The sequence below is a fragment of the Balaenoptera acutorostrata genome, chromosome 1, assembly GCF_949987535.1.
Source record: "Balaenoptera acutorostrata chromosome 1, mBalAcu1.1, whole genome shotgun sequence".
NCBI lineage: Eukaryota > Metazoa > Chordata > Mammalia > Artiodactyla > Balaenopteridae > Balaenoptera > Balaenoptera acutorostrata.
The window spans coordinates 172,895,305-172,916,057 of NC_080064.1; the positions used below are offsets into that span (position 1 = coordinate 172,895,305).

The following is a 20,753-nucleotide window of genomic DNA, read 5'->3' on the forward strand; positions in this document are numbered from 1 at the left end:
AATCATCTAAATTATTTGAAACTGAGCAGTAACAACTCTGGCATAAATCTGTGTGGCATGGACAGACTAAAAGAATATAAGGGGAAATAACCAAGTCAAGTGAATGCTGTGGAAATAACAATAATCTCTTTAATGACACAGATAAGACCACTTCCCCTCTGCGCCCATGCCCTCCCCCCTCCCACCATGAGGCAGTTCACACTGGTTGCATTAGGCTCCACGGAGACTATCCACACATCTCAGGTTCTCCATGCCCGAGCATACACGTGACTCCTGCCCACAACAGGGAGATCAAACCCCTCAAGGGCCTCTAGCCTGGTTTCCACCAGAGGAGACGCTTAAAATACCTCCCCATCACATTGCACAAGTTAACCACTTAGAAAAGACTTACTATTTACAAAATTCTCAAGAGCCACCAAAGACTACGAGCACAAAAAGGAAACAGGGCAGGCCTTGCCTCACTGTCATGGCTGGTGCTGATCACTGCAGGGCGGCCTTGCCCCCTGGACCATCACTGCACACACAGAAAGAAGTCTGTGTCTCTGCATTGGTGAATGCATTGGTTAGAGGATACGTGTTATAGAGGATAGCAGGGCCTGCCCCCAAGGCTGCTCCCATCCTTGGGGGCTGCTGACCCCAAGCAGCCAAACATCTTGGAGGCATAGGTCATGTACACAAAGCCATCCTCATCCTTATAGTCCCTGTAGATCTCTGCCATGGTCACATTCATACTTCTGAAGCTCCTGTTGTTCACCAGCAAGTAAAAGGCTTCAGTGGCCCCTAGGACCATGCGGCTCCTGGGTTGGGGAAGAGGGTGTGTGTGGGAGGGGGGCAGGAAGGGAAAAAGTTAACCTGGAAGGGAATGACCCCTGATCCACAGCCTTTCTTACCTCTGTTTGGCTAGTGTCTGGCCATCTCGACCCAAGATGCCCCCACCTCCCCACTCTAGTACAGTCATCCTCAAACTTTAGATTGTTTTGATAGCAGAGCAAGCTGAATCTGTTGGTAATGGTTAGCCCTATCTAACCACCCCCCAACCATACAATAGAGGCACAGCCAGTACACCCCCAGTCTCAGCTAGGAGGGGCTAAATTTATGTTGTGGGTGGGAGAGGAAATAGTTTCAGAACGTGGTTAACCAACACTGGATAATCCAAAGCCCTGCCACAAAGGGGAAAATATTTAGAGGTAAAATGCTGTCACTGGGCTTTTAAAATCCTGAAAACAGAGGGCTTTGGACCAGTTTCCAAAGATTCCTTTGAAAACTTCTTAGAGAAATTTGAAGACAGAAATTAAAACACAGTACCACTAAAATGTTGAAGCAAAAGAAAATATAGCTGGTACATCAACATTGGGAGCTCTCACTTATTTTAGTGTTGTAGCAAGGTACTTGACATCTTTTCAAAATTGGTTACTCATGAGATCATCCTTTTTAAAGGCAGAGTTGAAGAGAAAAGGTGAAGCACAAATCCTTCTCCTTGTCTCTCTGCCATATCCCATCTCTCATTGTTCCAAAAAGCCAAGGGCCACTCAGCACACACCCCCGTGAGCACTTTGTTACCTACCGGATGACACTGAGGAACTGGGTCATGGTCAGCTCCTGTGTGACTAGGAACTTGGTCTTGTCCAGTGACGGCAGGAGCATCTCCCTGGGGTAGCGCTCCACTATCACCTGTCAAGAGTTTCGATCTTAATCTCTTCTGAAGAAACAGCCAAAGAATACGCCTCCATTCTCTACATCTTAGGAACTTGGAATAGAGAGAAGGAGGTCATTGGCTGGGTTATTTTTTTTTTTAATTTTTAATTTAATTTTATTTATTTTTTTATACAGCAGGTTCTTATTAGTCATCCATTTTATACACATCAATTTATACATGTCAATTTCAATCTCCCACCACCACCAACCCCCCCCACCCCGCCACTTTCCCCCCTTGGTGTCCATACATTTGTTCTCTACATCTGTGTCTCTATTTCTGCCCGGCTAACCAGTTCATCTGTACCATTTTTCTGGTTCCACATATATGCGTTAATATATGATATTTGATTTTCTCTTTCTGACTTACTTCACTCTGTATGACAGTCTCTAGATACATCCAAGTCTCTACAAATGACCCAATTTCATTCCTTTTATGGCTGTGTAATATTCCATTGTGTATATGTAACACATCTTTTTTTTAAACATCTTTATTGAAGTATAATTGCTTTACAATGGTGTGTTAGTTTCTGATTTATAACAAAGTGAATCAGCTATACATATACATATATCCCCATATCTCCTCCCTCTTGCATCTCCCTCCCACCCTCCCGATCCCACCCCGCTAGGTGGTCACAAAGCACTGAGCTGATCTCCCTGTGCTATGCAGTTGCTTCTGACTAGCTATCTATTGTACATTTGGTAGTATATATAAGTCCATGCCACTCTCTCACTTCGTCCCGTCTTACCCTTCCCACACCCCGTGTCCTCAAGTCCAATCTCTACACCTTCGTCTTTATTCCTGTCTTGCCCCCATGTTCTTCAGAACCATTTTATTTTTTTAGATTCCATATATATGTGTTAGCATACGGTATTTGTTTTTCTCTTTCTGACTTACTTCACTCTGTATGACAGACTCTAGGTCCATCTACCTCACTACGAATAACTCAGTTTCATTTCTTTTTATGGCTGAGTAATATTCCATTGTATATAGGAGTCACATCCTCTTTATCCATTCATCTGTCAATGGACACTTAGGTTGCTTCCATATCTTGGTTATTGTAAATAGAGCTGCAGTGAACATGGAACTGCATGAACATGCAGTGAACTCTTTTTGAATTATGGTTTTCTCAGGGTATATGCCCAGTAGTGGGATTGCTGGATCGGATGGTAGTTCTATTTTTAGTTCTTTAAGTAACCACCATAATGTTCTCCATAATGGCTGTATCAATTTACATACCCACCAACAGTGCAAGCGGGTTCCATTATCTCCACACCCTCTCCAGCATTTATCATTTGTAGATTTTCTGATGATGGCTATTCTGACTGGTGTGAAGTGATACCTCATTGTAGTTTTGATTTTCATTTCTCTAATGATTAGTGATGTTGAGCATCCGTTCATGTGTTTGTTGGCAATCTGTATACCTTCTTTGCAGAAATGTCTATTTAGGTCTTCTGCCCATTTTTTCATTGCATTGTTTGTTTTTTGATACTGAGCAGCATGAGCTGCTTGTAAATTTTGGAGATTAATCCTTTGTCAGTGGCTTCATTTGCAAATATATTCTCCCATTCTGAGGGTTGTCTTTTGGTCTTGTTTATGGTCTCCTTTGCTGTGCAAAAGCTTTTAAGTTTGATTAGGTCCCATTTGTTTATTTTTGTTTTTATTTCCATTTCTCTAGGAGGTGGGTCAAAAAGGATGTTGCTGTAATTTATGTCATAGAGTGTTCTGCCTATGTTTTCCTCTAAGAGTTTTATAATGTCTGGCCTTACATTTAGGTCTTTAATCCATTTTGAGTTTATTTTTGTGTATGATGTTAAGGAGTGTTCTAATTTCATTCTTTTACATGTAGCTATCCAGTTTTCCCAGCACCACTTATTGAAGAGGCTGTCTTTTCTCCACCGTATATTCTTGCCTCCTTTATCAAAAATAAGGTGACCATATGTGCGTGGGTTTATCTCTGGGTTCTCTATCCTGTTCCATTGATCTATATTTCTGTTTTTGTGCCAGTACCATATTGTCTTGATTACTGTAGCTTTGTAGTATAGTCTGAAGTCAGGGTGCCTGATTCCTCCAGCTCCATTTTTCTTTCTCATGATTGCTTTGGCTATTCGAGGTCTTTTGTGTTTCCATACAAATTCTGAATTTTTTTGTTCTACTTCTGTGAAAAAAGCCATTGGTAGTTTGATAGGGATTGCACTGAATCTTTAGATTGCTTTGGGTAGTATAGTCATTTTCACAATGTTGATTCTTCCATTCCAAGAACATGGTATATCTCTCCATTTGTTTGTATCATCTTTAATTTCTTTCATCAGTGTTTTATAGTTTTCTGCATACAGGTCTTTTGTCTCCTTAGGTAGGTTCATCTCCTAAGGAGATAAACCTAGGTTTTGTCTCCTAGGTATTTTATTCTTTTTGTTGCAATGGTAAATGGGAGTGTTTCCTTAATTTCTCTTTCAGATTTTTCATCATTAGTGTATAGGAATGCAAGAGACTTCCGTGCATTAATTTTGTATCCTGCTACTTTACCAAATTCATTGATTAGCTCTAGTAGTTTTCTGGTAGCATCTTTAGGGTTCTCTACGTATAGTATCATGTCATCTGCAAACAGTGACAGCTTTACTTCTTCTTTTCCAATTTGGATTCCTTTTATTTCTTTTTCTTCTCTGATTGCTGTGGCTAAAACTTCCAAAACAATGTTGAATAATAGTGGTGAGAGTGGGCAACCTTGTCTTGTTTCTGATCTTAGTGGAAATGGTTAAGTTTTTCATCCTTGAGGATAATGTTGGCTGTGGGTTTGTCATATATGACCTTTATTACATTGAGGTAAGTTCCCTCTATGCCTATTTTCTGAAGGGTTTTTATCATAAATGGGTGTTGAATTTTGTCAAAAGCTTTTTCTGCATCTACTGAGATGATCATATGGTTTTTATCCTTCAATTTGATAATATGGTGTATCACATTGATTGATTTGCGTATATTGAAGAATCCTTGCATTCCTGGGATAAACCCCACTTGATCATGGTGTATGATCCTTTTAATGTGCTGTTGGATTCTGTTTGCTAGTATTTTGTTGAGGATTCTTGCATCTATGTTCATCAGTGATATTGGCGTGTATGTTCTTTCTTTGTGACATTTTTGTCTGGTTTTGGTATCAGGGTGATGGTGGCCTCATATAATGAGTTTGGAGTGGTCTTCCCTCTGCTATATTTTGGAATAGTTTGAGAAGGATAGGTGTTAGCTCTTCTCTAAATGTTTGATAGAATTCGCCTGTGAAGCCATCCTATCCTGGGCTTTTGTTTTTTGGAAGATTTTTAATCACAGTCTCAATATCAGTACTTGTGATTGGTCTGTTTATATTTTCTATTTCTTCCTGGTTCAGTCTTGGAAGGTTGTGCTTTTCTAAGAATTTGTCCATTTCTTCCAGGTTGTTCATTTTATTGGTATATAGTTGCTTGTAGCAATCTCTCATGATCCTTTGTATTTTTTTTTTATATACAGCAGGTTCTTATTAGTCATCAATTTTATACACATCAGTGTATACATGTCAATCCCAATCGCCCAATTCATCACACCACCACCCTCACCACCCACCCCCGAGGCTTTCCCCCTTTGGTGTCCATACGTTTGTTCTCTACATCTGTGTCTCAATTTCTGCCCTGCAAACCAGTTCATCTGTACCATTTTTCTAGGTTCCACATATATGCGTTAATATACGATATTTGTTTTTCTCTTTCTGACTTACTTCACTCTGTATGACAGTCTCTAGATCCATCCACGTCTCTACAAATGACCCAATTTTGTTCCTTTTTATGGCTGAGTAATATTCCATTGTATATATGTACCACATCTTCTTTATCCATTTGTCTGTCGATGGGCATTAAAGTTGCTTCTATGACCTGGCTGTTGTAAATAGTGCTGCAATGAACATTGGGGTGCATGTGTCTTTTTGAATTATGGTTTTCTCTGGGTATATGCCCAGTAGGGGGATTGCCGAATCATATGGTAATTCTATTTTTAGTTTTTTAAGGAACCTCCATACTGTTCTCCATAGTGGCTGTATCAATTTACATTCCCACCAACAGTGCAAGAGGGTTCCCTTTTCTCCACACCCTCTCCAGCATTTGTTGTTTGTAGATTTTCTGATGATGCCCATTCTAACTGGTGTGAGGTGATACCTCATTGTAGTTTTGATTTGCATTTCTCTAATAATTAGTGATGTTGAGCAGCTTTTCATGTGCTTCTTGGCCATCTGTATGTCTTCTTTGGAGAAATATCTATTTAGGTCTTCTGCCCATTTTTGGATTGAGTTTTTTTTTTAATATTGAGCTGCATGAGATGTTTATATATTTTGGAGATTAATCCTTTGTCCATTGATGCATTTGCAAATATTTTCTCCCATTCTGAGGGCTGTCTTTTCATCTGGTTTATGGTTTCCTTTGTTGTGCAAAAGCTTTGAAGTTTCATTAGGTCCCATTTGTTTATTTTTGTCTTTATTTCCATTACTCTAGGAGGTGGATCAAAAAAGATCCTGCTGTGATTTATGTGAAAGAGTGTTCTTCCTATGTTTTCCTCTAAGAGTTTTATAGAGTCCGGTCTTACATTTAGGTCACTAATCCATTTTGAATTTATTTTTATGTATGGTGTTAGGGAGTGATCTAATTTCATTCTTTTACATGTAGCTGTCCAGTTTTCCCAGCATCACTTATTGAAGAGACTGTCTTTTCTCCATTGTATATCCTTGCCTCCTTTGTCATAGATTAGTTGACCCTAGGTGCGTAGGTTTATCTCCGGGCTTTCTATCTTTTTCCATTGATCTATGTTTCTGTTTTTGTGCCAGTACCATATTGTCTTGGTTACTGTACCTTTGTAGTAGAGTCTGAAGTCAGGGAGTCTGATTCCTCCAGCTCCCTTTTTTTCCCTCAAGACTGCTTTGGCTATTCAGGGTCTTTTGTGTCTCCATAAAAGTTTTAAGATTTTTTGTTCTAGTTACGTAAAAAATGTCATTGGTAATTTGATAGGGATTGCATTGAATCTGTAGATTGCTTTGGGTAGTATAGTCATTTTCACAATATTGATTCTTCCAATCCAAGAATGTCAGTCACTGTTAGACTGAGGAACAAGTCCTGAGAGCAGGTGAGGGGATTAAGAAGAGACGGGGTCAGGAGGGTGGTGTATAAGCACACACACCTTTATTTCCCATCAAAACTCTTTTTATAGATTGTAGTAGGCAATACATGTTTTTGTTAAAATCACAAGACAGAATCATCAGACAGTATTTCCTTAATGTTGAAGTTATAGTACAAAACATTCTGCAAACCAGAATATTAACATGCGTGAGAACAGACTGTGATTACCAAAATATGCCAAAGACAAACTATAGTTAGAGAAACCGCAAGCAACCTCACGGGCCAAGACTCATATCTTCTCTAATAACTCTTTCAGGTCCTGTCAGGAATTAAGCAGGACTTTGCCATGCTTTAAGCTGCTAGGACTGTGTCAGCTTGCAGCTGGTTCCCGACACAAGAACATGGTATGTCTCTCCATCTGTTGGTATCATCTTTAATTTCTTTCATCAGTGTCTTATAGTTTTCTGCATACAGGTCTTTTGTCTCCTTAGGTAGGTTTATTCCTAGGTGTTTTATTCTTTTTGTTGCAATGGTAAATGGGAGTGTTTCCTTAATTTCTCTTTCAGATTTTTCATCATTAGTGTATAGGAATGCAAGAGATTTCTGTGCACTAATTTTGTATCCTGCAACTTTACCAAATTCATTGATTAACTCTGGTAGTTTTCTGGTGGCATCTTTAGGATTCTCTATGTATAGTATCATGTCATCTGCAAACAGTGACAGTTTCACTTTTTCTTTTCCAATTTGTATTCTTTTTATTTCTTTTTCTTCTCTGATTGCCATGGCTAGGACTTCCAAAACTATGTGGAATACTAGTGGTGAGAGTGGACATCCTTGTTTTCTTCCTGATCTTAGAGGAAATGCTTTCAGTTTTTCTCCATTGAGAATGATGTTTGCTGTTGGTTTGTCGTATATGGCCTTTATTATGTTGAGGTAGGTTCCCACTATGCCCACTTTCTGGAGAGTTTTTATCATAAATGGGTATTGACTTTTGTCAGAAGCGTTTTCTGCATCTACTGAGATGATCATATGGATTTTATTCTTCAATTTGTTAATATGGTGTATCACATTGATTGATTTGCATATATTGAAGAATCCTTGCATCCCTGGGATAGGCGCTACTTGATCATGGTGTATGATCCTTTTAATGTGTTGTTGGATTTGGTTTGCTAGTTTTTGTCAAGGTTTTTTGGGTCTATATTCATCAGTGACACTGGCCGGTAATATTCTTTTTGTGTGATATTTTTTCTGGTTTTGGTATCAGGGTGATGGTGGCCTCATAGAATAGGTTTGGGAGTGTTCCTTCCTCTGCAATTTTTTGGAAGAGTTTGAGAAGAATGTGTGTTAGCTCTTCTCTAAATGTTTGATAGAATTCACCTGTGAAGCCATCTGGTCCTGGACTTTTGTTTGTTGGAAGATTTTTAATCACAGTTTCAATTTCATTGCTTGTGATTGGTCTGTTCATATTTTCTGTTTCTTCCTGGTTCAGTCTTGAAAGGTTATACCTTTCTAAGAATTTGTCCATTTCTTCCAGGTTATCCTTTTTATTGGCATAGAGTTGCATGTAGTAGTCTCTTAGGATGCCTTGTAGTTCTGCGGTGTCTGTGGTAACTTCATTTTCATTTCTAATTTTATTGATTTGAGTCCTCTCTCTTCTTCTTGATGAGTCTGGCTAATGGTTTATCAATTTTGTTTATCTTCTCAAAGAACCAGTTTTTAGTTTTATTGACCTTTGCTATTGTTTTCTTTGTTTCTATTTATTTCTGCTCTGATCTTTATGATTTCTTTCTTTCTGCTAACTTTGGGTTTTGTTTGTTTTTATTTCTCTAGTTCCTTTAGGTGTAATGTTAGATTGTTTATTTGAGATTTTTCTTGTTTCTTGAGGTAGGCTTGTATAGCTGTAAACTTCCCTCTTAGAACTGCTTTTGCTGCACCCCATAGGTTTTGGATCATCGTGTTTTCATTGTCATTTGTCTCTAGCTATTTTTTGATTTCCTTTTTGATTTCTTCAGTGATCTCTTGGTTATTTAGTAACGTATTGTTTAGCCTCCATGTCTTTGTGTTTTTTACGTTTTTTTCCGTGTAATTCATTTCTAATCTCACAGCATTGTGGTCAGAAAAGATGCTTGATATGATTTCAATTTTCTTAAATTTACTGAGGCTTGATTTGTGACCCAAGATGTGTTCTATCCTGGAGAATGTTCCATGAGCACTTGAGAAGAAAGTGTAATCTGCTGTTTTTGGATGGAATCTCCTATAAATATCAATTAAATCTATCTGGTGTATTGTGTCATTTAAAGCTTCTGTTTCCTTATTTATTTTCATTTTGGATGATCTGTCCATTGGTGTCAGTGAGGTGTTAAAGTCCCCCACTCTCACTATGTTACTGTTGATTTCCTCTTTTATAGTTGTTAGCATTTGTCTAATGTATTGAGGTGCTCCTATGTTGGGTGCATATATATTTATAATTGTTATATCTTCTTCTTGGATTGATCCCTTGATCATTATGTAGTGTCGTTCCTTGTCTCTTGTAACAGTCTTTATTTTAAAGTCTATTTTATCTGATATGAGTATTGCTACTCCAGCTTTCTTTTGATTACCATTTGCATGGAATATCTTTTTCCATCTCATCACTTTCAGTCTGTATGTGTCCCTAGGTCTGAAGTGGGTGTCTTGTAGACAGAATATATATGGGTCCTGTTTTTGTATCCATTCAGCAAGCTCGTGTCTTTTGGTTGGAGCATTTAGTCCATTCACGTTTAAGGTAATTATCGATATGTATGTTCCTATTACCATTTTCTTAATTGTTTTGGGCTTGTTTTTGTAGGTCCTTTTCTTCTCTTGTATTTCCTACTTAGAGAAGTTCCTTTAGCATTTGTTGTAGAGTTGGTTTGGTGGTGCTGAATTCACTTAGCTTTTGCTGGTCTGTAAAGCTTTTGATTTCTCCATTGAATCTGAATGAGATCCTTGCTGGGTAGAGTAATCTTGGTTGTAGGTTCTTCCTGTTCATTGCATTAAGTATATCATGCTACTCCCTTCTGGCTTGTAGAATTTCTGCTGAGAAATCAGCTGTTACCCTTATGGAAGTTCCCTTTTATGTTGTCATTTTTCCCTTTCTGCTTTTAATATTTGTTCTTTGTATTTAATTTTTGATAGTTTGATTAATATGTGTCTTGGTGTGTTTCTCCTTGGATTTACCCTATATGTGCTCTCTGCGCTTACTGGACTTGATTGACTCTTTCCCATATTAGGGAAGTTTTCAACTATAATCTCTTCAAATATTTTCTCCGTCCCTTTCTTTTTCTCTTCTTCTACTGGGACCCTTATAATTAGAAAGTTGGTTAGTTTAATGTTGTCCCAGAGGTCTCTGAGACTGTTCTCAATCCTTTTCATTTTTTTTCTTTATTCTGCTAGGCAGCAGTTATTTCCACTATTTCATCTTCCAGGTCACTTATCCATTCTTCTGCCTCATTTATTCTGCTATTGATTCCTTCTAGAGAATTTTTAATTTCATTTATTGTGTTGTTCATCATTTCTGTTTGCTGTTTAGTTCTTCTAGGTCCTTGTTAAACATTTCTTGTATTTTCTCCATTCTATTTCTAAGATTTTGGATCGTCTTTACTATCATTACTCTGAATTCGTTTTCAGGTAGACTGCCTATTTCCTCTCCATTTGTTTGGCCTGCTGGGTTTTACCTTGCTCCTTCATCTCCTGTGTGTTTCTTTCTTCTCACTTTGCTTAACTTACTCTGTTTCGTGTCTCTTTTTCACAGGCTGCAGGTTCGTAGTTACCATTGTTTTTGCTGTATGCCCCTAGTGTTTAAGGTTGGTTCAGTGGGTTGTGTAGGCTTCCTGGTGGAGGGGACTAGTGCCTGTGTTGGGTAAGGCTGGATCTTGTCTTTCTGGTGGGCAGGACAGTGTCTGGTGGTGTGTGTTGGGGTGTCTGTGATCTTATTATGATTTTAGGCAGCCTTTCTTCTAATGGAAGGGGTTGTGTTCCTGTTTTGCTAGCTGTTTAGCATAGGGTGTCCAGCACTGTAGCTTGCTGGTCACTGAGTGGAGCTAGGTCTTAGCATTGAGATGGAGATCTCTGGGAGAGCTTTCCCCATTTGATATTACTTAGAGCCAGGAAGTCTCTGCTGGACCAATGTCCTGAACTAGGCTCTCCCACCTCAGAGGCACAGGCCTGACACCCGGCCAGAGCACCAAGACCTTGTCAGCCACACAGCTCAGAAGAAAAGGGAGAAAAAGAGAAAGAAAGAAAGAAAAATAATAAAGTAAAATAGTTATTAAAATAAAAATAATTATTAAAAAAATTTTTAGGTAATAAATAAAAGAAAGAAAGAAAGAAGAGAGCAACCAAACAAAAAAACAAATCCACCGAGGAGACCTTCAAGATGGCGGAGGAGTAAGACGTGGAGATCACCTTCCTCCCTACAAATACATCAGAAATACATCTACATGTGGAACAACTCCTACAGAACACCTACTAAATGCTGGCAGAAGACCTCAGACTTCCCAAAAGGCAAGAAACTCCCCATGTACCTGGGTAGGGCAAAAGAAAAAAGAAAAAACAGAGGCAAAAGAATAGGGAGGGGATCTGAACCTCTGAGAGGGAGCTGTGAAGGAGAACAAGTTTCCACACACTAGGAAGCCCCTTCACTGGTGGAGACAGGGGGTGGTGGGGTGGAAGCTTCAGAGCCATGGAGGAGAGAGCAGCAACAGGGGTGCAGAGGGCAGAGCAGAGAGGTTCCCGCACAGAGGATCACTGCCGATCAGCACTTACTAGCCCAAGAGGTTTGTCTGCTCACCCGCCAGGGCATGTGGGGGCTGGGAGCTGAATCTCGGGCTTTGGAGGTCAGATCCAAGGGAGAGGACTGGGGTTGGCTGTGTGAACACAGCCTGAAGGGGGATAGTGAGCCACAGCTAACCGGGAGGGAGTCCAGAAAAAAGTCTGGAACTGCCTAAGAGGCAAGAGACCATTGTTTTGGGGTGCACGAGGAGAGGGGATTCAGAGCACTGCCTAAATGTGCTCCAGAGATGGGTGCGAGCCGCGGCTATCAGTGTGGACACCAGCGAAGAGCATTAGATGCTAAGGTTGCTTCTGCAGCCACCAAGAAGCCTATGTGCAAGCACAGGTCACTATCCACACCTCCCCTCCTGGGAGCCTGTGCAGCCTGCCACTGCCAGAGGCCCGTGATCCAGGGACAACTTCCCCAGGAAAACACATGGTGTGCCTCAGGCTGTTCCAATGTCATGTTGGTCTCTACCACCGCAGGCTTGCCCCGCATTCCGTACCCCTCCCTCCCCCCGGCCTGAGTGTGCCAGAGCCCCCTAATCAGCTGCTACTTTAACCCCATACTGTCTGAAGAAAGAACAGACGCCCTCAGGTGACCTGCATGCAGAGGCAGGGCCAAATCCAAAGCTGAACCCCAGGAGCTGTGCAAACAAATAAGGGAAAGAGAAATTTCTCCCAGCAGCCTCAGGATCAGTAGATTAAATCTCCACAATGAACTTGATGTACGCAGCATCTCTGGAATACCTGAATATACAATGAATCTTCCCAAAATTGAGTCAGTGGACTTTGGGAAAAAGTGTAGACTTGGGGTTTGCTTTCTGTATCTAATTTGTTTTTGGTTTTATGTTTATCTTAGCTTAGTATTTAGAGTTTATTATTATTGGTAGATTTGTTTATTGATTTGGTTGTTCTCCCCATTTTTTATATATAGATACATATATATTTTCTTTTTGTGTGTGTGAGTGTGTATATGTATGCTTCTTTGTGTGATTTTGTCTATATAGCTTTGCTTTTACCACTTGTCCTAGGGTTCTGTCTGTCCGAGTTTTTTTTTTTTTAATATAGTGTTTAGCACTTGATATCATTTGTGGGTTTCTTTGTGGTGTGGTTGCTCTCTTCTTTCTTTCTGTTTAAAAAAGTTTTTTATACTTCTTATTTTAATAACTTCATTTTATGTTATTTTAGTTTTTGCTTTCCTTCTTTCTTTTTTTGTCCCTTTTCTTCTGAGCTGGGTGGCTGACAGGGTCTTCATGCTCCAGCCTGGTGTCAGGCTTGTGTCTCTGAGGTGGGAGAGCCGAGTTCAGGACATTTGTCCAGCAGAGTCCTCCCAACTCCATGTAATATCAAATGGCAAAAGCTCACCCAGAGACCGCCATCTCAACGCTAAGCCCCAATACCACTCAATGACCAGCAAGTTACAGTGCTGGAAACCCTATGCCAAAAAACTAGAAAGACAGGAATACAACACCACCCATTAGCAGAGAGGCTGTGTAAAATCATCCTAAGTTCACAGACACCCCAAAACACACCGCTGGATGTGGCCCAGCCCACCAGAAAGACAGGACCCAGCCCCACCTACCAGAACACAGTCACCACTCCCCTCCACCAGGAAGCCTACACAACCCACTGAATCAACCTTAGCCACTAGGGGCAGACACCAAAAACAATGGGAACTATGAACTGTAGCCTGTGAAAAGGAGACCCCAAATACAGTAAGTTAAGCAAAATGAGAAGACAGAGAAACATACAGCAGATGAAGGAGCAAGGTAAAAATGCACCAGACCAAACAAAAGAAGAGGAAATAGGCAGTCTACCTGAAAAAGAATTCAAAGTAATGATAGTAAACATGATTCAAAACCTTGGAAATAGAATGGAGAAAATACAAAAAAAAGTTTAACAAGGACATAGAACTAAAGAGCAAACAAATAACAATGTACAACACAATAAATGAAATTAAAAATTCTCTAGAAGGAATCAATAGCAGAATAACTGAGGCAGAAGAACGGATAAGTGACCTGGAAGAAAAAATATTGGAAATAACTACCACAGAGCAGAACAAAGAAAAAAGAATGAAAAGAATTGAGGACCATCTCAGAGACCTCTGGGACAACATTAAATGCACCATCATTCGAATTAGAAGGGTCCCAGAAGAAGAGAAAAAGAAAGGGACTGAGAAGATATTTGAAGAGATTATAGTTGAAAACTTCCCTAATATGGGAAAGGAAAGAGTTAATCAAGTCCAGGAAGTGCAGAGAGTCCCATACAGGATAAATCCAAGGAGAAACACACCAAGACACATATTAATCAAATTATGAAAAATTAAATACAATGAAAAACTATTAAAACCAGCAAGTGAAAAACAAGAAATAACATACAAGGGAATCCCCATAAGGTTAACAACTGATTTTTCAGTGAAACTCTGCAAGCCAGAAGGGAGTGGCAGGACATATTTTAAGTGATGAAAGGAGAGAAACTACAACCAAGATTACTCTACCCAGCAAGGATCTCATTCAGATTTGATGGAGAAATTAACACCTTTACAAACAAGCAAAAGATAAGAAAATTTTGCACCACCAAACCAGCATTACAACAAAATCTAAAGGAACTTCTCTAGGCAGGAAACACAAGAGAAGGAAAAGACCCACAATAACAAACCCAAAACAATTAAGAAAATGATAATAGGAACATATATATTGATAATTACCTTAAATGTAAATGGATTAAATGCTCCAACCAAAAGACATAGACTGGTTGAATGGATACAAAAACAAGACCCATATATATGCTGCCTACAAGAGACCCAGTTTAGACCTAGGGACACATACAGACTGAAAGTGAGGGGATGGAAGAAGATATTCCATGCAAATGGAAATCAAAAGAAAGCTGGAGTAGCAATTCTCCTATCAGATAAAATAGACTTTAAAATAAAGACTATTACAAGAGACAAAGAAGATGTATTATGCTACATAATGTTCAAGAGATCAATCCAAGAAGATATAACAATTGTAAATATTAATGCACCCAACAAAGGAGCACCTCAATACATAAGGCAAATGCTAACAGCCATATAAGGGGAAATCGACAGTAACACAATCATAGTAGGGGACTGTAACACTCCACTTTCACCAATGGACAGATCATCTAAAATGAAAATAAATAAAGAAACACAAGCTTTAAATGACACATTAAACAAGATGGATTTAATTGATATTTATAGGACATTCCATCCAAAAACAACAGGATACACTTTCTTCTCCAGTGATCATGGAACATTCTCCAGAATAGATCATATCTTGTTGATCACAAATCAACCTTTGGTAAATTTAAGAAAATTGAAACCATATCAAGTATATTTTCCAACAAGAGTGCTATGAGACTAGATATCAATTACAGGAAAAAATCTGTAAGAAATACAAATACATGGAGGCTAAAGAATACACTATTGAATAACCAAGAGACCACTGAAGAAATCAAAGAGGAAATCAAAAAATACGTAGAAACAAATGACAATGAAAACACAACAACCCAATACATATAGGATGCAGCAAAAGCAGTTCTAAGAGGGAAGTTTATAGCAATACAATCTTACCTCAAGAAACAAGAAACACCTCAAATAAACAACCTAACCTTACACCTAAAGCAATTAGAGAAAGAGGAACAAAAAACCCAAAGTTAGCATAAGGAAAGAAACCATAAAGATCATATCAGAAATAAATGAAAAAGAAATGAAGGAAACAATAGCTAAGATCAATAACACTAAAAGCTGGTACTTTGAGAAGATAAACAAAATTGATAAACCATTAGCCAGACTCATCAAGAATAAAAGGGAGAAGACTCAAATCAATAGAATTAGAAATGAAAAAGGAGAAGTAACAACGGACACTGCAGAAATCCAAAGATCATAAGAGATTACTACAAGCAACTATATGTCAATAGAATGGACAACCTGGAAGAAATGGACAAATTCTTAGAAAAGCACAACCTTCTGAGACTGAACCAGGAAGAAATAGAAAATATAAACAGACCAATCAGAAGCATTGAAATTGAGACTGTGTTTAAAAATCTTCCAACAAACAAAAGCCCATGACCAGAGGACTTCATAGGCAAATTCTATCAAACATAAAGAAGTGCTAACACCTATCCTTCTCAAACTCTTCCAAAATATAGCAGAGGGAGGACCACCCCCAAACTCATTCTACGAGGCCACCATCACTGTGATACCAAAACCAGACAAAGATGTCACGAAGAAAGAAAACTACAGGATAATATCACTGATGAACATAGATGCAAAGATCCTCAACAAACTACTAGCAAACAGAATCCAACAGCACATTAAAAGGATCATACATCATGATCAACTGGGGTTTATCCCAGGAATGTAAGGATTCTTCAATATATGTAAATCAATCAATGTGATACACTATATTAACAAATTGAAGGATAAAAACCATGTGATCATTTCAATAGATGCAGAAAAAGCTTTTGACAAAATTCAACACCCATTTATGATAAAAATCCTCCAGAATGTAGGCATAGAGGGAACTTACCTCAACATAATAAAGACCATACATAACAAACCCACAGCCAACATCATTCTCAATGGGGAAAAACTGAAACCATTTCCTCTAAGATCAGGGAGAAGACAAGGTTGTGCATTCTCACCACTATTATTCAACATAGTTTTGGAAGTTTTAGCCACAGCAATCAGAGAAGAAAAAGAAATAAAAGGAATCCAAATCGGAAAAGAAGTAAAGCTGTCACTGTTTGAAGATGAAATGAGAACCCTAAAGATGCTACCAGAAAACTACTAGAGCTAATCAATGAACTTGTTAAAGTAGTAGGATACAAAATTAATGCACAGAAATCTCTTGCATTCTTATACACTAATGATGAAAAATCTGAAAGAGAAATTAAGGAAACACTCGCATTTACCACTGCAACAAAAAGAGTAAAATACCTAGGAATAAACCTACCTAAGGAGACAAAGAATTGTATGCAGAAAACTATAAAAGACTGATGAAAGAAATTAAAGATGATACCAACAGATGGAGAGATATACCATGTTCTTGGATTGGATTAATCAACATTGTGAAAAAGACTCTACTACCCAAAGCAATCTACAGATTCAATGCAATTCCTATCAAACTACCAATGGCATTTTTCAGAGAACTCGAACAAAATATTTCACAATTTGTAGGGAAACACGAAAGACCCCGAAAAGCCAAAGCAATCTTGAGAAAGAAAAACGGAGCTGGAGGAATCAGGCTTCTGGACTTCAGACTATACTACAAAGCTACAGTAATCAAGACAGTATGGTACTGGCACAAAAACAGAAATTTAGATCAATGGAACAGGATAGAAGGCCTAGAGATAAACCTGTGCACATATGGTCACCTTATTTTTGATAAAGGAGGCAAGAATATACAATGGAGAAAAGGCTCTTCAATAAGTGGTGCTGGGAAAACTGGACAGCTACATGTAAAAGAATGAAATTAGAACACTCCTTAACACCATACACAAAAATAAACTCAAAGTGGATTAGAGACCTGAATGTCAAGGCTAGACACTATAAAACTCATAGAGGAAAACATAGGCAGAACACTCTATGACATAAATCATAGCAAGATCCTTTTTGACCCACCTCCTAGAAAAATGGAAATAAAAACAAAAATAAACAAATGGGACCTAATCAAACTTAAAAGCTTTTGCACAGCAAAGGAGACCATAAACAAGACTAAAAGAGAATCCTCAGAATGGAAGAATATATTTGCAAATGAAGCCACTGACAAAGGATTAATCTCCAAAATTTACAAGCAGCTCATGCAGGTCAATATCAAAACAAACAAACAAACAAACAAACAACACAATCCAAAATGGGCAGAAGACATAAATAGACATTTCTCCAAAGAAGATATACAGATTGCCAACAAACACATGAAAAGATGCTCAACATCACTAATCAATAGAGAAATGCAAATCAAAACTATAATGAGGGGCTTCCCTGGTGGCGCAGTGGTTGAGAATCTGCCTGCCAATGCAGGGGACATGGGTTTGAGCCTTGGTCTGGGAAGATCCCATATGCCACGGAGCGACTAGGCCCATGAGCCACAGTTGCTGAGCCTGCGCGTCTGGAGCCTGTGCTCCGCAGCAAGAGAGGCTGCGATAGTGAGAGGCCTGCGCACCACGATGAAGAGTGGCCCCCACTTGCCGCAATTAGAGAAAGCCCTCACACAGGAAACGAAGACCCAACACAGCCATAAATAAATAAATAAATTAAAAAAAAAAAAAAAAACTATAATGAGGTATCACTGCACACCAGTTATAATGTCATCATCAGAAAATCTACAAACAACAAATGCTGGAGAGGGTGTAGAGAAATGGGAAGCCTCTTGCACTGTTGGTGGGAATGTAAATTGATCAGCCACTATGTATAACAGTATGGAGTTTCCTTAAAAAGCTAAAAATAGAACTACCATACGACCCAGCAATCCCACTACTGGGCATGTGCTCTGAGAAAACCATAATTTTAAAGAGTCATGTACCACAATGTTCACCGCAGCTCTATTTACAATAGCCAGGACATGGAAGCAACCTCAGTGTTCATTGACAGATGAATGGATAAAGAAGATGTGGCACATATATACAATGGAATATTACTCAACCATAAAAAGAAACAAAAATGAGTTATTTGTAGTGAGGTGGATGGACCTAGAGTCTGTCATACAGAGTGAAGTAAATCAGAAAGAGAAAAACAAATACCGTATGCTAACACATATATATGGAATCTAAAAAGTAAATAAATAAATAATTTTCTGAAGATCCTAGGGACTGGACAGGAATAAATACACAGATGTAGAGAATGGACTTGAGGATATAGGGAGGGGGATGGGTAAGCTGGGAGAAAGTGAGAGAGTGGCATGGACATATTTACCCTACCAAATGTAAAATTGATAGCTAGTGGGAAGAAGCCACACAGCACAGGGAGATCAGCTCGGTGCTTTTTGACCACCTAGAAGGGCGGGAGGGAGGGAGATGCAAAAGGGAAGGGATATGGGGATATATGTATATGTATAGCTGATTCACTTTGTTATAAAGCAGAAACTAACACACTATTGTAAAGCAATTATACTCCAATAAAGACGTTTAGAAAACAAAAGACAAATCCACCAATGATAACAAGCGCTAAAAACTATACTAAAAGAAACAAAAAACAAAAAACAGACAGACAGCATCCTAGGACAAATGGTGAAAGCAAAGCTATACACACAAAACCACACAAAGAAGCATACACATACTCACAAAAAGAGAAAAGGAAAAAATATATATCGTTGTCCCCAAAGTCCACCATCTCAATTTTGGGATGATTCATTGTCTATTCAGATGTTCCAGTGATGCTGGATACATCAAGTTGATTGTGGAGATTTAATCCACTGCTCCTGAGGCTGCTGGGAGAAATTTCCCTTTCTCTTCTTTGTTCGCACAGCTGCTGGGGTTCAGCTTTGGATTTGGCCCTGCCTCTGCGTGTAGGTCACCTGAGGGCATCTGTTCTTTCTTCAGACAGGATGGGATTAAAGTAGCAGCTGATTAGGGGGCTCTGGCTCAGGCCGGGGGGTGGGAGGGGTACGGAATGCGGGGCGAGCCTGCAGTGGCAGAGGCCGGCGTGACATTGCAATAGCCTGAGGTGCACTGTGTGTTCTCCCGGAGAAGCTGTCCCTGGATCACGGGCCTCTGGCAGTGGCGGGCTGCACAGGCTCCTGGGTTGTGAGGTGTGGATAGTGACCTGTGCTTGCACACAGGCTTCTTGGTGGCTGCAGCAGCAGCCTTAGCATTTCATGCCCGTCTCTGGGGTCTGCACTGATAGCGGCGGCTCACGCCTGTCTCTGGAGCTCATTTAGGCGGTGCTCTGAATCCCCTCTCCTTGCGCACCCCGAAACAATGGTCTCTTGCTTCTTAGGCAGTTCCAGACTTTTTTCCTGGACTCCCTCCTGGCTAGCTGTGGTGCAATAGTCCCCTTCAGGCTGTGTTCACGCAGCCAATCCCAGTCCTCTCCCTGGGATCTGACTTATGAAGCCTGAGCCTCAGTCCCTGTCCGCCCTGGCGGGTGAGCAGACAAGAATCTCGGGCTGGTGAGTGCTGCTCGGCACTGATCCTCTGTGCGGGAGTCTCTCCGCTTTGCCCTCCGCACCTCTGTGGCTGCGCTCTCCTCCATGGCTCTGAAGCTTCCCCCCACTCCACCCGCAGTCTCTGCCCGTGAAGGGGCTTCCTAGTGTGTGGAAACCCTTCCTCCTTCACAGCTCCCTCCCACTGGTGCAGTTCCCGTCCCTATTCTTTCGTCTCTGTTTTTTCTTTTTTCTTTTGCCCTACCCAGGTACGTGGGGAGTTTCTTGCCTTTTGGGAAGTCTGAGGTCTTCTGCCAGCATTCAGTAGGTGTTCTGTAGGAGTTGTTCCACATGTGGATGTATTTCTGATGTATTTGTGGGGAGGAAGGTGATCTCCACGTCTTACTCTTCTGCCATCTTGAAGGTCTCTCCCTGGGTTTTGTTTTCTCAAAGAACAGGATATCACAGGCGTCTCCTGAGGAGTTCAATGTCTTACCGGGATCTTGCCAGGGAACTTCACTCGGATTCCAGCAACTTCCTCTCTTCTGGTTGCTGTGAACATTTAAGATTAAATGAACACATCAGCATGTAACAGAAGTCTGTATCTTCTTCTCTCGCTGTCTCAAGGGCCAAAACCCAGCTCTTCTGAGAACTTTACCTAAGCTCTTTCTCTGCTTGAAAGGTCTGAGGCTTGGGCTTTTCTGCGGAGTCTGCATTTTGCTCAACAGCTGTGTCTGTGTGTGATTAAAAAAAAAATCTCACAACCAGGACCTAACTCATTCTTCCAGCTGCTTCCAAACTGCCTGCAGGATCCCAAAGGAGGCTTTTATGTAGGGCTGTGTGACATCAGCCTTCTCCAACCCTCCCTTTCCCCATTCCCCCTCCCTGGGCAGGAGCAGGTCAGTTCTGAGAATGGAAATGGAACAGCCACCTTCTTCTGGTTAAAGAAAGTCACTTCGCTCCCTGCCATTTAAAAATTTGTCTTTGCTAAAGAAATTAAGATTTACAATGTAGAGCATTGGTCCTCAATATAAATGG

General features: G+C 39.9%; 1 protein-coding gene across 1 annotated transcript; it reads right to left on the minus strand.

Annotated features, from left to right (window-relative positions):
- Positions 1 to 577: 577 nt before the first annotated feature.
- MAP1LC3C (microtubule associated protein 1 light chain 3 gamma) lies at positions 578 to 20,431 on the minus strand. The gene is made up of 4 exons (XM_007182426.1): positions 20,374 to 20,431; positions 20,212 to 20,267; positions 1,565 to 1,671; positions 578 to 797 (listed from the first exon to the last, which is right to left on the minus strand). The coding sequence occupies exons 1-4, from the start codon at positions 20,429 to 20,431 to the stop codon at positions 578 to 580; spliced, it is 441 nt and encodes a 146-aa protein (XP_007182488.1).
- Between the last annotated feature and the right edge of the window lie 322 nt (positions 20,432 to 20,753).